General features: G+C 38.2%; 1 protein-coding gene across 1 annotated transcript in view; it reads left to right on the forward strand.

The window, feature by feature from the left end:
- The first annotated feature begins 244 nt into the window (after window positions 1-244).
- The window catches only part of LOC103609476 (neuropilin and tolloid-like protein 1), a 38,686-nt gene continuing 25,574 nt past the window's right edge, over window positions 245-13,356 (forward strand). Inside the window, exon 1 of the mRNA XM_008593791.1 lies at window positions 245-469. Coding sequence (XP_008592013.1) covers window positions 268-469 — 202 coding nt within the window. The 5' untranslated portion in view covers window positions 245-267. The remainder of the gene's footprint in view (window positions 470-13,356) is intronic.

Below are 13,356 nucleotides of genomic sequence, written 5' to 3' on the forward strand. Positions count from 1 at the left end.
AGAATACTCAGCTATGAGAAATGGCACATTTAAGTAAAGGATAATATTTGAAAAAATATATATTAAGCACAATTTGTTCTTACTTGTACATCTTCCTGCTGCCCACAGTGGCAAAAAACAATAAGACTGATTGCAATCAAGACTGTCTTGTGAGACTGAAAAAGAGAAAAGAAGTTCTGGTACTTACTGGTCTGCATTCATATTTTGATATGGGGAAATTATTTTAACTTTGTTTTACAGATTTACTTACGATTCTTGGACTATGAGATGCAGAATTCAAATGAATGCAAAAGGAATTTTGTGGCTGTGTACGACGGAAGCAGTTCTGTGGAGGATTTGAAAGCTAAGTTCTGTAGCACTGTGGCTAATGACGTGATGCTGCGCACAGGTCTTGGGGTGATCCGCATGTGGGCGGACGAGGGCAGTCGAAACAGCCGCTTTCAGATGCTCTTCACGTCCTTTCAAGAACGTAAGATTCTTTGCGCTTGACTATTTGTCCTTCACATATGTCATATGATGAAGTCTTATAAGCTGTTAATGGTGTTTTCTTCACGCAGTGTGAGCACAGCAGGGTGTTCCCTAAGTTGTTAAAATCATTGAGGTTCCCTTTCCTTCATTTTGATCCAGTGACAGGAGAGAGTTACATATCACATTCTGATGACTTATTTCAGCATATGCATCACAGCCTTGCTTAGGACAGTTGACACTATTCAGTTGGGAAATGATGAATTTTGTCTGTCTTTGGTTTAGCTCTTACGAAGGGATGGAACTGATGCAGCAGCTTCTGATGAAGTTTGAGGTTAAATCTTAAAAATCCTGCATAAAAACATTTGGTAGGTCCTCTTTAGTAAGCTTCTTTTGCAGTCCCGTTTATTTCAAGTAGGTTTGTGACTATAGAGTTCCTATTAAAGTTGGCAAAGATAGAGAATTGCAGGGTACACAGTAAACAGAAAAAGCTTCAGAAAATATTTCAAATGGCAAAATGGGTGATATCCAGATTTCTGTGCAAAGCACAGAAATTTTAGAAAACAATTTTCTGATAAATAGTGAGTTATATTAATAGATATGTCTTGAATATTTTGAGAAATGCTTAATAATTCAGGTTTTACAAATTTATGTAAATTAAAAAAATCTAAGACATTGTATTTTAAGAATAAGCTCATTGTACTCTGAAATTATACATTTTTATTTAAATAGAAAAGACAATATTTTTGAAATTTCAAGGATTCCTGTTATTGTCAGTATCACAGAAACCAATTTTTTAGTAATTCATGAATGGTAAATGCATTAGATCATTCTTTTATATAATGAATAGTTTTGGCTTTAAATTTCTTCTAATTACCGAGTTGGGGAAGTCTAAGGCACTGGAAGTACTGAATGGCACTCAGTCTTTCTAAATCCTGCTACCATCATCCAGTGTATTAAATATCTCTCTCAGCTTTATGTCAGACTTAAACAGCATGTTGCTATCTATGTCTTCATTTCAGGAGCTGATTAAATGTTAGAGGTAGTACATTTTTATTTTGGCAGGGTATTTGGGAAAAAAAATCTCATCATATTCTTGACTAGAATAGGAAGAGATTCAGACAACAAGATTACATTTTTAGTATTTCACTGGTGATTGCTTCATCGTAGTCAATGAACTGTGCCTTTCGTGAGAGGTTTCAGGGTTCTGTTTGTATTTGATATTCTTTTCAGTCTCATATAATAGCAATGAGATCTCCTATCTAATTTAAATGACAAAAGTATGGAAGTGCAAGCTAATTTGTTAGCGGGTATAATCAAGATTTTTAAAATATTGCAAAAATGTAATTTTTTACCAAAACTGTGTCATAAAGTAATAGGGATAAGTGAAAAATTATATTCTTATATCTCAAAAATCAACTAAACAATAGTACAGAGGAGCCCTGTTTCCTGGGACTTTCTTTTATTTCATTCAACTCAGTGTGAGCCAATACTTTCAATACAGTTGACAAAAATTGTCTTAAGTCGTATTAGCCTATGTCTGAAAAAACGCAGTAACAGTGGCAATAAAATATTAGTCTCATGAGTAGCTGCACTGGTTAAAACTCAAAAGGCATTGCCAGTTCTTTCCGGGCACTATTAATAAGGAGTGTAATCACTTGGAAGATCCTGACAAAGATGCAGAAGCATCTAGAATCACGATAAAATGACAGAGAAGAACTGTTTACCTTAGAGCCCTTTTTTGTTATTCAGGTAACTACATTTGATTTAATGTTGGGTGATATGGATTAATGTCTCTCTCTTTTTTTATTTCACAATAATTTTATTTATTTATTTGATGTTCTAATCAAGACAATTAGTATATTCTTCATTATACAATATAATTGATTTTCATGGCGCTTTATCAATTCCTCTTTTCACCTCTCCCCCTTTCCAATATCTCAAAGATAAAATTAATGTTTGAAAATTTTAGAGAAATTTTTTAGTGCAATTTAAGAGAAAATGTCTAGTTCATGTGATATTCAAAAATGAAATGGGTGCATATAAAGAATATAGACTCTATAGAGGGATGACTCCATGTGAAATGTATTGCCATCTGTCATGAATCATGTTGGGGAGACATGTATGTTGAATAGGGGGAAAAATTGGCTAACATCCAAGGTCTTTTTCAACTCTAAAATTGATTAAGTTTTATGAGTCGTTAAAATCTGCATATATATGAAATGGTAGATTATATCATACTGTGCATATATCATTAAAATTATGTCTATTGAGATAAAAGATAGAGTTTCAATACACATGATTAAATAATCTTTGGAAGTCATTTAAGTGAGCAGACTTTTCAATGAGTAATCCAGAAGACAAAAGGTATTATTCCTACAAGGGAATAAGGCCAACCAACCCTGTATATTTTTACACAGTGTATGAATTATTTATTGCTCTCTTTAAATGATCAGCATTACAATGGCATTCTCCGTGATTATCTCATTAACTTACAATAAGTTTTTGCTGAAACAAGTTTATCCTCTGTGTCATGTTGCCTGTTATATAGTCTGAATGTTTTTGTTCCCCCAAAATTCATATGTTGAAAATCTAATCACCAGTGTGAGAGTGTTAGGAGCTGGGGCCCTTGGGAGGTGATTAGATCATGAGGGCAGAACCCTCATGAATGAGATTAATGCCTGTTGTGGACTGAATATCCTCCAATATTTATTGAAGCTTGACCCCCTTCTAACAGTGTTAAGAGGGTGGGATATCCAATTATTGTGTTTGAAAGGTGGGGCCTTTATTAGGTGATTGGATCATGAGGACTGTGCCTTCATGAATTAATTAATCCGTTCATGGAGTAATGGGTTAATGGTTTAATGGGCTATCAGGGAGTAGTTCTGATGAATTTACAAGAACAAGTAAGCACATTAACTCTGTAGCTCTTGCCATTCTCATCATGTGATACCCTGCATTGCCATGGGACTCTGCAGAGCCTTCACCAAAGAATAAGGCCCTTACTATATGTTTACCCCCGACCTTGGACTTCCAAGCCCCCAAAACTGGAAGAAATAAATTCCCCCTTTAAAAAAAATAAATTAGTGTTTCAGATATTCTGTTATAAGCAGTGGAAAATGGACTAATACAGCAAATTGGTACTGAAAAATGGGGTGTTACTAATAAGGAATACCTGAAAATGTGGAAGCAGCTTATGAACTTGGTGATGGGAAGAGGCTGAAAGAATTTGGAGAAGCAAGACAGAGAAAGTCTAGATTCTGGTGAGAACTTAGAAGACAAGAAGACTAGGGAAAGTTTGGAACTTCTTAGAGATCGGTGAAATGGTGGTGACCAGAATGCTGATAGAAATATGAACTGTAAAGACCATTCTGAGGGGGTATCAGAGGTAAATGAGAAGACACTTATTGGAAACTAGCAAAGATCACCCTTGTTATGAATTCACAAAGAACTTATTTAGATTGTATCCATACCCAAGGGTTTCATGAAATGTGGACTTAAGAGTGATGAACCAAGTTATTTGGTATAAGAAATTTTTAATCAGCAAAACATTTAGGCATCTGCATGGCTACATCTAACAGCGTATGCTAAATTACAGCAGCAAAAGCATGACTTAAAGGCAGAATTTATAATTAAAAGGGAAGTAGAGGGGAAAAAAATTGGAAAACTCTTTACCTGTCCATGTAAAGAGTAAAAAAGTATGTTCAGAAGAAACCAAGGACATAGGCCAGTGACCATTTGCTGAAGGGATTAGTACAGAAAGAAGAAATCATCAGTAGAATAGAAAAAAAGACCTTGATGGCATTACCGAGACCTTTGAGGTTTCTCCACTCACCACAGGCCCAGAGGGCTAGGAAGACAGAATGGTTTCAAGGAACAAGTTTGAGGTGACCCCCGTAGGCTCGCCATCCCGAGCTGTCTCAGGATGCTGCTCTGTGCATTCCAGCACAATACTTCTGGACTGCCCTAGATGTAGTGAAAATGCCCCCAGGTAATTCTGGATCTGCTGCTTTGAAAGACACAAGCCCAAAACCTTGTAGCATCTATGTGATGTTAAGTGTGCGGGCTTGCAGAATGCCAGGGCCATGAAGGCCTGGCAGCCTCCACCCAGATTTTGAGGAATGTATGGAAAAGCCTGGGGCCCAGGAAGAGATTTGTAACAAGGGTGGAGTCACCTCAGAGAGCCTCACTATGGTAATGCTGAGTGTAAATGTGGCTTTGGTATTTCATCAGAGAACCCCCACCAGGGCCATGCCCGGTGGAGCTGTGGGAGTGGAACAACATGGAGACCCCAAAATTGTAGAGCCACCAGCATGCAATGCCAGCCTGGGAGAGCTGAAGCGTGGCTTGAGCTCAGAAAAGCCAAAGGGGTGGTGCAGCCTGAGGACTTGGAGGCCCAACCCCATGCCAGTATGCAAAAAATACTAAACATGGAGTCAAGGGGGAATGTTCTCCAGCTTTAAGATTTAATGCCTGCTCTGTTGCATTTTGAACATTCTGTTACCTGTTACTCCTTGCTTTGGCTTTTTTCTCCATTTTGGAATGAGAAATTCTGTCTTATGCCTATTCCCCATTGTATCTTAGAAGTAGATACCTTGTGTGATTTCACAGACAAGACATTGGACTTTTTCAGTTTGTGATGGACAAGACTTTGGGGATTGGAAACAAAATAAATGTATTTGCATGTGAGAATAACATGAATTTTAGCGGGGCATGGATGAACTGTTGTGGATTGAATGTCCCCCTAAAATTAACTGAAGCTTGACCTCCATTGTAACAGCATTAAGAGAGTGGGAAATCCAATTATGGTATTTCAAAGGTGGAGCCTTTATGAGGTGATTGGATCCTGAGGCCTGTGCCTTGGTGAATGAGTAAACCCATTCATGGAGTAATGGGTTAATGGTTTAATGGGTTATCAGTGAGTGGTTCTGATGGCTTTATAAGAGAGTGAGTGAGCATGTTAACAAGAGCTCTTGCCATTCTCTCCATGTGATACATTGTGTTGCCACAGGACTCTGTATAGAGCCCCCACCAAGAAAAGGCCCTCACCAAATGTATTCCCTGGACCTTGGACTCCCAATCTCCACAACTGTAAGAAATAATTTTTTTTTATGTATTCATTACCCACCTTTATGTGTTGTAGTAAGCAAGGGAAAAATGGACTAATGTAATGCCCTAATAAAAGAAGCGGCCTTAGAGAACTGCTTTGCCCCTTCTACCATGTGAGGACACAGCTATAAAGTTCAATATGTGAACCAGGAAACAGGACAAGATGGCGAATCTGTTGGCACCTTGATCTTGGACTTTCCAACCTCTACAACTATGAAAAATCTATTTCTATTGTTTACAGACTACCCAGTTTATGATATTTCATTATAGCAGTTTAAACAGATTGAGGCATTGCCTAAGTAGTTTTGTTATGATATTTTTTTTTCTACATTAGCTAAAATTGTGCAGAATTCTATTATTATATATACCTAAGATCAAAGTCATCATGTAATAAAATATGTGGGTATAGAATGAGTATGTTTGGAAACCAAGGTATTCCAGATAAAAGATTAAAACTTCAGAACAACTTAGCTAAAATTGTGCAGAATTCTATTATTATATATACCTAAGATCAAAGTCATCATGTAATGAAATATGTGGGTATAGAATGAGTATGTTTGGAAACCAAGGTATTCCAGATAAAAGATTAAAACTTCAGAACAACAAGAAGTGGACTTTAAGCAATGCTATTACTCAGAAATGGATAGTTAAAAATTATTTTAAGGGTCATTTAAAGAGGAAACAAGTTCCCCAGATAGTATTGCTTTATTCAATATTAGTGGTGAGAGACAATTTTAAATTACATTCTTGTTGCTGATGATTGGTATACAAACTATTTGTATATATGAGGAGTTTTCAAACAGTTCACAGAAAGATGTGTATTATCTTTTAATTCCATTTTCCTACAAACTTTCTGAAGTATTATTGTGTTATATATAAAGTATATGTAATTATATATCTAATATATAATTGTGTACATCTAATATTATTTATTATACCTAATACGTTATATATTATAAATGTATAATATCTAATATAAACATTCTCTAATCTTTATTCCATACACACACACAAACATGAAGTAAAGATTAGAGAAGTAAAATCTGTGGTCAGCCTTTGTCTCACTTAAAATAATAAGAAACCACCATGATAGTTTTCTTGTTTCCTACATATTTATAATACAGCATCCCTGGTGCAGTGTTGAGAATTGCTTAGACCATGCTAGGGTCTGAATGTTTATGTCTTTCCAAAATTCATGTGTGAAAATCCTCACAGTTGTTTATGAGCCATGCAGTCTATGGTTTTTTGTAATGATAGCTCAAACACAGTAAGACAGAAAATTTATACTGACATATGGGGGTGTTGTTGTAACAAATACCTAAAAAAATATGGAAACAGCTTTGGAACTTACTTGGGTAATAAGTAAAGGCTGAAAGAGTTTTGATGTGCATGCTAGAAAAAGTCTATATTACATGAATTTATCAAGGGTGATTCTGGTGAGGACTCAGAAGGAGAGGAGGAAAATCTGCTTAGAGAATATATAAGTAATCCTGAATAGCATGTTTTTTTGGAAATTTTGACAGTAAAAGCCATTCTGATGAGCTCTTGGACGGAAATGAGGAATATGTTATCAGACAATGGAGGAAAGGTCATTTATGTTATAAAGTGGCAAAGAACTTGGCTTCATTGTGCTTGTGACCTAGTGTTTTGTCAAAGGTAGAACTTGTGAGTGGTGAAATTGGAGATTTTACTGAGGAAGTTTCTAAGCAACATGTTCCAGGTGCAGCTTGATTCTCCTGACTTCCTATAGTAAAACGAAAGAAGAAAAAAATGATTTAAAGATGGAATTGTTAATCAAAAGAGAGGCAGAAATTAAATATTTAGAAATTTTTTAGCCTATCCATATCATAAAGAATGAGGAAATATGTTAGGAGACAACACCAAAGATGTGGCCAAGCAATTATTTGATAAGAAAATTAACCTTATCAAATGGATCAACCATCTCAATGGAAGCCAGGACCTATCATCCAAAGCAATGGAAATATGCCACTGAAGGCATTCCGGAAATTATTGGGCTGCCCCTCTCATCTCAGGCCCAGAGTCCTAAGGTTTGGGGGGAGAATGTTTCAGAGGAGGGGCCACCACTGCCCAGTACCACCTCATGACTCAGACTCTTCTCCCTGTTCTCAGTGGCACCCCTCTTTGCCCCAAATACAGCCTGCATGTTAAGTCCAGTAAAGTTTGGGGGCATGGCTGCCTTTACCTAAATTTCCAAGGATGCCCTGGAGAACCATGAGGCCCAAGCAGAGAAGTGCCATAGAAGTGGGCCCACCACAGAGAGCCTCCACTAGGGCAATGCCAACTAGAACCTTGGGGATGGTAATACTCTGAGATCCCAGACCTTAAGAGCCAAGGGGGTTTAATTCCAGCCTGAAAGAGTCAAATTCACATGATGCCAACCTGTGAGAGCTGTGCATGGGTTGCTCCCAGAAAAGTTTCTGGGCAGAGCTTCAGCCCCAGGTGGACCTGAAAGATGATACCTCCTCCTGTATAGGTCTGGAAAGTTGGATTTCCACCCCAGGGATACTGGAAGGTGGGACCACCATCCAAGTGGATCTGGAAGTTGGGACATGCATCCCAGTTGGTCTCAAAGGCAATACATCTACTCCAGTATGTCTGGAAGGTGGGGCTTCTACCCCAGTGGACCTGGAAGTTGAGACCTCCACCTCAGTATGTCTGGAAGGTGGGACCTCCACCTCAGTGGGTCTGGAAGGCAGGATCTCCACCCCAGTATGTCTGGAAGGGGGGACCTCCATCTCAGTGGATCTGGAAGTTGAGACACCATCCCAGTGGGTCTGGAAGGCAGGACCTCCACCCCATTGGGTCTAGAAGGCAGTACTTCCACACCAGTCATCTAGAAGGCAGGACCTGTTCCACAGTGGATCTGGAAAGTGACACATCTACCCCAGTGGTTCTGAAAGGTGGGACCTCCACCCCAGTGGATCTGGAAATTGGGACAACCACCTCAGTGGGCCTAGAAGGTAGGACCTCCACCCCAGTGGATTTGGAACTTGGAACCTCCTCCTCAGTGGGCCTGGAGAGAAGAGCACTAAGAAAAAGATTATTCTCAAGCCTTAAAGTTTTGTACTTGCTAGGGACTTGTCTCTCCTTTCTTTTTTTCTGTTTCTTCCTTTTAAAATGAGGATGTGTATCCTGTGCCTGTCTCAACATTGTATTTTGGAAGCACGGTTTTGTACTTGCTAGGGACTTGTCTCTCCTTTCTTTTTTTCTGTTTCTTCCTTTTAAAATGGGGATGTGTATCCTGTGCCTGTCTCAACATTGTATTTTGGAAGCACGTAATACTTTTGCATTTACAGATTCACAGCTGGAGAGCAATTTGCTGCAGAATGAATCATACTCTGAATCTTACCCATATCTGCCTTAGATGAAATTTTTGAACTTAGATTTTAAAATTGATGCTGGAATGAGTTAAAACTTTTGGGGCTATTGGTATGGAATGAATGTATTTTGCATGTGAGAAGTACATGAATTTTGGCAGGCAAGTAGTGGAAAGGTATGATTTGGATTTTGACGTCCCCTCAAAACTCATATGTTGAGATCTTCAGAGCCAAGATGATAGTATTAAGGTGTGGGGGGCCTTTCCAAGGTGAGTATGTCTTGGGGGCAGAGCCCTCATAAATGAGATTAATGCCCTTCTACAAGGAGCCCGAGGGAGACCCTTCTACCATAGGAAGTTGGAGTGAGATGACAATTGTCTGTGAGAAAGGGGGCCTTCACCAGACACTAAATCTGTTGATGACTTTGTCTTGGATGTCCCAGCCTCCAGGACTGTGGGATATAAATTTCTATTGTTTATAAGTCATCCAGTTTATAGTATTTTGTTATAGCAGCCCAAAAAAGAATGTCAGAGACTATCCAATAATATACCCTAATACCTGTCAAAATTTTTTGTGTTAGGACTATAGGTTATTTTTTAGGGGAAAAATATTCCCCAAGTATTCCCCTAAAGAGCTCTCTAAGCTCTTTGAAGGAGAGTTTAGGGAACATCTATTTCAGTCCTTCACATTTATGAATTCAAACAGAAGAAGAACAGATTTGGGGAGTTAACTGACTTTTCCTACACACTCCCTACCCTTAGCTTCTTGATTTGTTAACAGAACTGAGGGGAGAATTTAAGGCCTGATTCCTAATCTCATGAATTCTCTTCTGTATTAACTTTTCCATTTTTGAGGCACATCTGAGACAGGGCTCCCATTTTCTGAAGAGGATGATGATAAGGATGATTAAAAATAAGTAACATTTATGCTTATATGTCAGTATGGTTTTATGTGATTTAGAAACTGAATTCTGATTTTTCTGTCTTATATACTGCATATTAAGCCTACATATTATGCTACATGCCACAATCACACAGTATGCCACTTTCACATGACTATAAGTATCAGACAAAGTGAGATCATAATGAGGGGCTTCTATTAAAATGTAGTAATCTAGGGACTGATGGATGCTGATATCAATGTATTTTTAGATTATTATATTTTTACATTTGCATCTGAATAAATTACAGAAAAGGGAAAATATGGTTGTATAAGGGTATAGAAGTTCATATCACAAAAGTCATCACACTTTTAGGTTGCACATGCACATTAGCAGCATTTTATAAAGGCTGTATTAAATGCTAACATTTGTAACAACAACAACAAAAAAACTCTAATACTAGTTATGAGGAGATCATAAGATCACTGAGAATAGAAGTATTTACCTGCAACTAAGGCTTGAGAAATACCACCTCCGTAGCATGCTCCCATAAGTATAACCCTGCTGTCTTGTCTTCCTTGATAACTCTTTACCTCTGCCTTTCTGGGTATTGTTTGAAGATACTAAACTTGTGGTAATTTGGTACACAGCAATAGAAAACTATTGCAGATTTTAATACTGAAAATGCAGCATTGCTATAAAATATATCTTAAAAGTTGGAGCAGCTGGGAATCAGGCAGTGATCAGTGGTTGGAGGAATTTTGAGGAGCATGAGGAAAAAAAGGCCTAAATTGCTTTAAACAGATGATTCGTAGAAATCTGCACTTGGAGGGCTGCCTATGAGTGCTCAGACAGAGTGAGAAATATGTTATTAGAAAATGGGAGAAGAGGAATCCTTGTTCTGTACTTGCAGAAAGCTTCATGAACTTCAGTCCTGCAGGTGTGTGGGAAGCAGAATTTGTAACTGACAAATATAGGCTATATAAGTAAGCAAATTACTTAGTTAATGTTAAAGGTGTAGTCTGGTTTCTTCTTGAAAGTAACATGTGAAGAGGAGAAAAAAATCAAAGGAAGAACTATCAATCAAAAAGGAATTAGCACTAGATGGCTTTGAAAACGCCCAGCCTCTCCAGGTGGTAAAGATGTTGAGTCAGAGATGACTTCTCAAAGGGTGGGATAGAGAAAAGGCTGAATTTGTGACTGTAGCAGCTTTGCTAAACCGTTTGAAACATCCAAAGGTCACAATATTCCATAAAAAAATAGCACTTTCAAGAGGTTGAAGTTGTGCTTTTCACATCTTCAGCATCAAACTAAAGGTTCTCCAAAAGAATTAAGGGCATTGACCTTCAGCCAACTCCGCAGGACCCCAGGAGAAATGATTATCTAAAGAGATTTAAGGGTGGAGCAAGACCCACTGCACTTCAAGCAGGGCCCACAATTGTTCTTGAGAAAATCATTTCAGTAGAAATACTGTCAATTTGGACTGAAATGAACAGAGAGAACACCAAATGTAAAGAGGTTGTCAGAATCCTAAAATTCTACTGGTATGAGGAAATCTGATAAAATTACTCAGCTGCAAATCTATGTTCCTTTCAAGAGAAAGAACGACTCAGAAAGCAGAACCAAGTGTTTCAGAGGATTTTTCCTAGACCTTGAAACATAATCAAGAAAAATCCAACATTTAACCTGATGGATTTTTAAACTATTACGGAATCATTACTCCTATTTACTCTCTATTCTCTCTTTTATGAACAGAATTCTATGCCTGTCCTGCCTCTGTGCACTGGGAATGTTGGGGCCAGATAGCTTGTGTCTTTAGTTTCATGGGTCCACACATGGAGAGAAATTGTACCCCAGGGACTGTTTTCCAGATTCCCGAAGGACTAGACACACAGGAGGCTCATCTCCACCAGATTTAGGTGATTTAAATGATGAGATTTTGGACTTTGAGTCAATGTTGTCATGGGGTGATACTCTTGGGAACCTTGGGAAAAGGTTAATGCATGTTCTATCTGTAAAGGAGGTAAAACACGTGGGAACAGAACGTGGACTATGATAGGCAGAATTTTGTTATGACCCCAATATTTCCTCCCCCTGGATACAAACCTTATATAGAGCCCTTCCTTTGAGTGCAAGAAGAATCTGTGAGTATAATGGGATATCATTCCATGATCATGTTATATTACATGGCAAAGGGATTTCACATATGTACCAAAGGCACCTGATCAGTTGACTTTGAGTTAATCAAAAGGGAAACTACACTGGTGGGTCTGACCTAAGCAAATGGGCCCTTTTAAAAGAAGGTCTAAAGGTCAGGAAAGGAAGAAGTCACAGAGATTCTAAACTGTTTTGAATGCTCCTTTTAACCATAAAGGAACAAACTGCAATATTATATAGAGGAACACGTGGCCGGGAATTGCAGGTAATCTTTAAGAGCTGACAATGCCCTCCACCGGTCACCCATCAAGAAAGCAGGAACCTCAGTCCTACAATCCCAGAGTACTGAATTCTTGGGAGAAGCCTCCACACTGTAGATGAGACCTCAAACCAAGCTGACTCCTTGATATTAGGCTTGTGAGACTTTTTTAATCAATTAATTAATTTATTTTTATTTGTTATGAATATTCATGAGATACAAAGCTGAGTGTCACTTCTTGTGCTCAAGATGTGATGGCCAGATCCGTACTGGTAGTATTCCCATTGCCACAAATTGCGATTAGACCCTGTGTCCTCCACCCCATTATCACCAACCCCCTTCCCCATCTCCCTTTCCCCCACTCCACTTTGTATCCTAGAGAACCACCTGAGCCCTACTCTGGCTTCTGACACACAGAACTGTGAGATCATAAATTATGTGTGTTGTTTTAAGCTGTTAGGTAAGTTTGTGACACAACAATAGAAAACAAATACACAGTCCTATTGCAATGATGTGGGGTTTTTAATATAATGGATGATGTAAATGTCAGTCATATTACTAAGAGCTTTCATTAACATATTACTATTTATTAGTGTATTGCTATTGCTAAATTTAGTAGTTCAGGGGAGAGATGGCAAGATATAATTGTAGGAAAACATGAAAAATAAACACTCCAACATCAGCCTGATCCTAAAAGTCGAGTAAACACTAGTAGTTTATTAGCCTAATTATCAACAACGTTTTATTTTGACACTTACTTGTATTTGTCCATTCAGTCTTTTGTTCCTTCAGTGAACGCTTCAGCACCAGGCACTGGTGGAGCAAAGACCAGTAAGATGCTTGCTTCTCTTAAGGTTCTATGTTACTACTCTTATATAAATTTAGCTCAGGGAGGACTCACTCAGAAGAGGTTCATCTATGTCTGGTGTCCTGTTCCACACTCCCACAACATACTTCCTCATTTACTTTGGTAAATCACCCACTGAAATGTTGTACTCCAAGAAGCCTAATTCTCTTCCTGTGAAATCTTCTCCAGCATTGTTTATATTAAGTTGTATCTTTGCTCTTCTGCCACAGGGATTATTATTTCACTGTTCACTTTTATCACCTTTTCCTGTCTAAAACATGGTATAGCCTGCCATCTGCCT

Source organism: Galeopterus variegatus, unplaced genomic scaffold (genome assembly GCF_000696425.1).
Source record: "Galeopterus variegatus unplaced genomic scaffold, G_variegatus-3.0.2 Scaffold9656, whole genome shotgun sequence".
NCBI classification, from domain to species: Eukaryota; Metazoa; Chordata; class Mammalia; order Dermoptera; family Cynocephalidae; genus Galeopterus; species Galeopterus variegatus.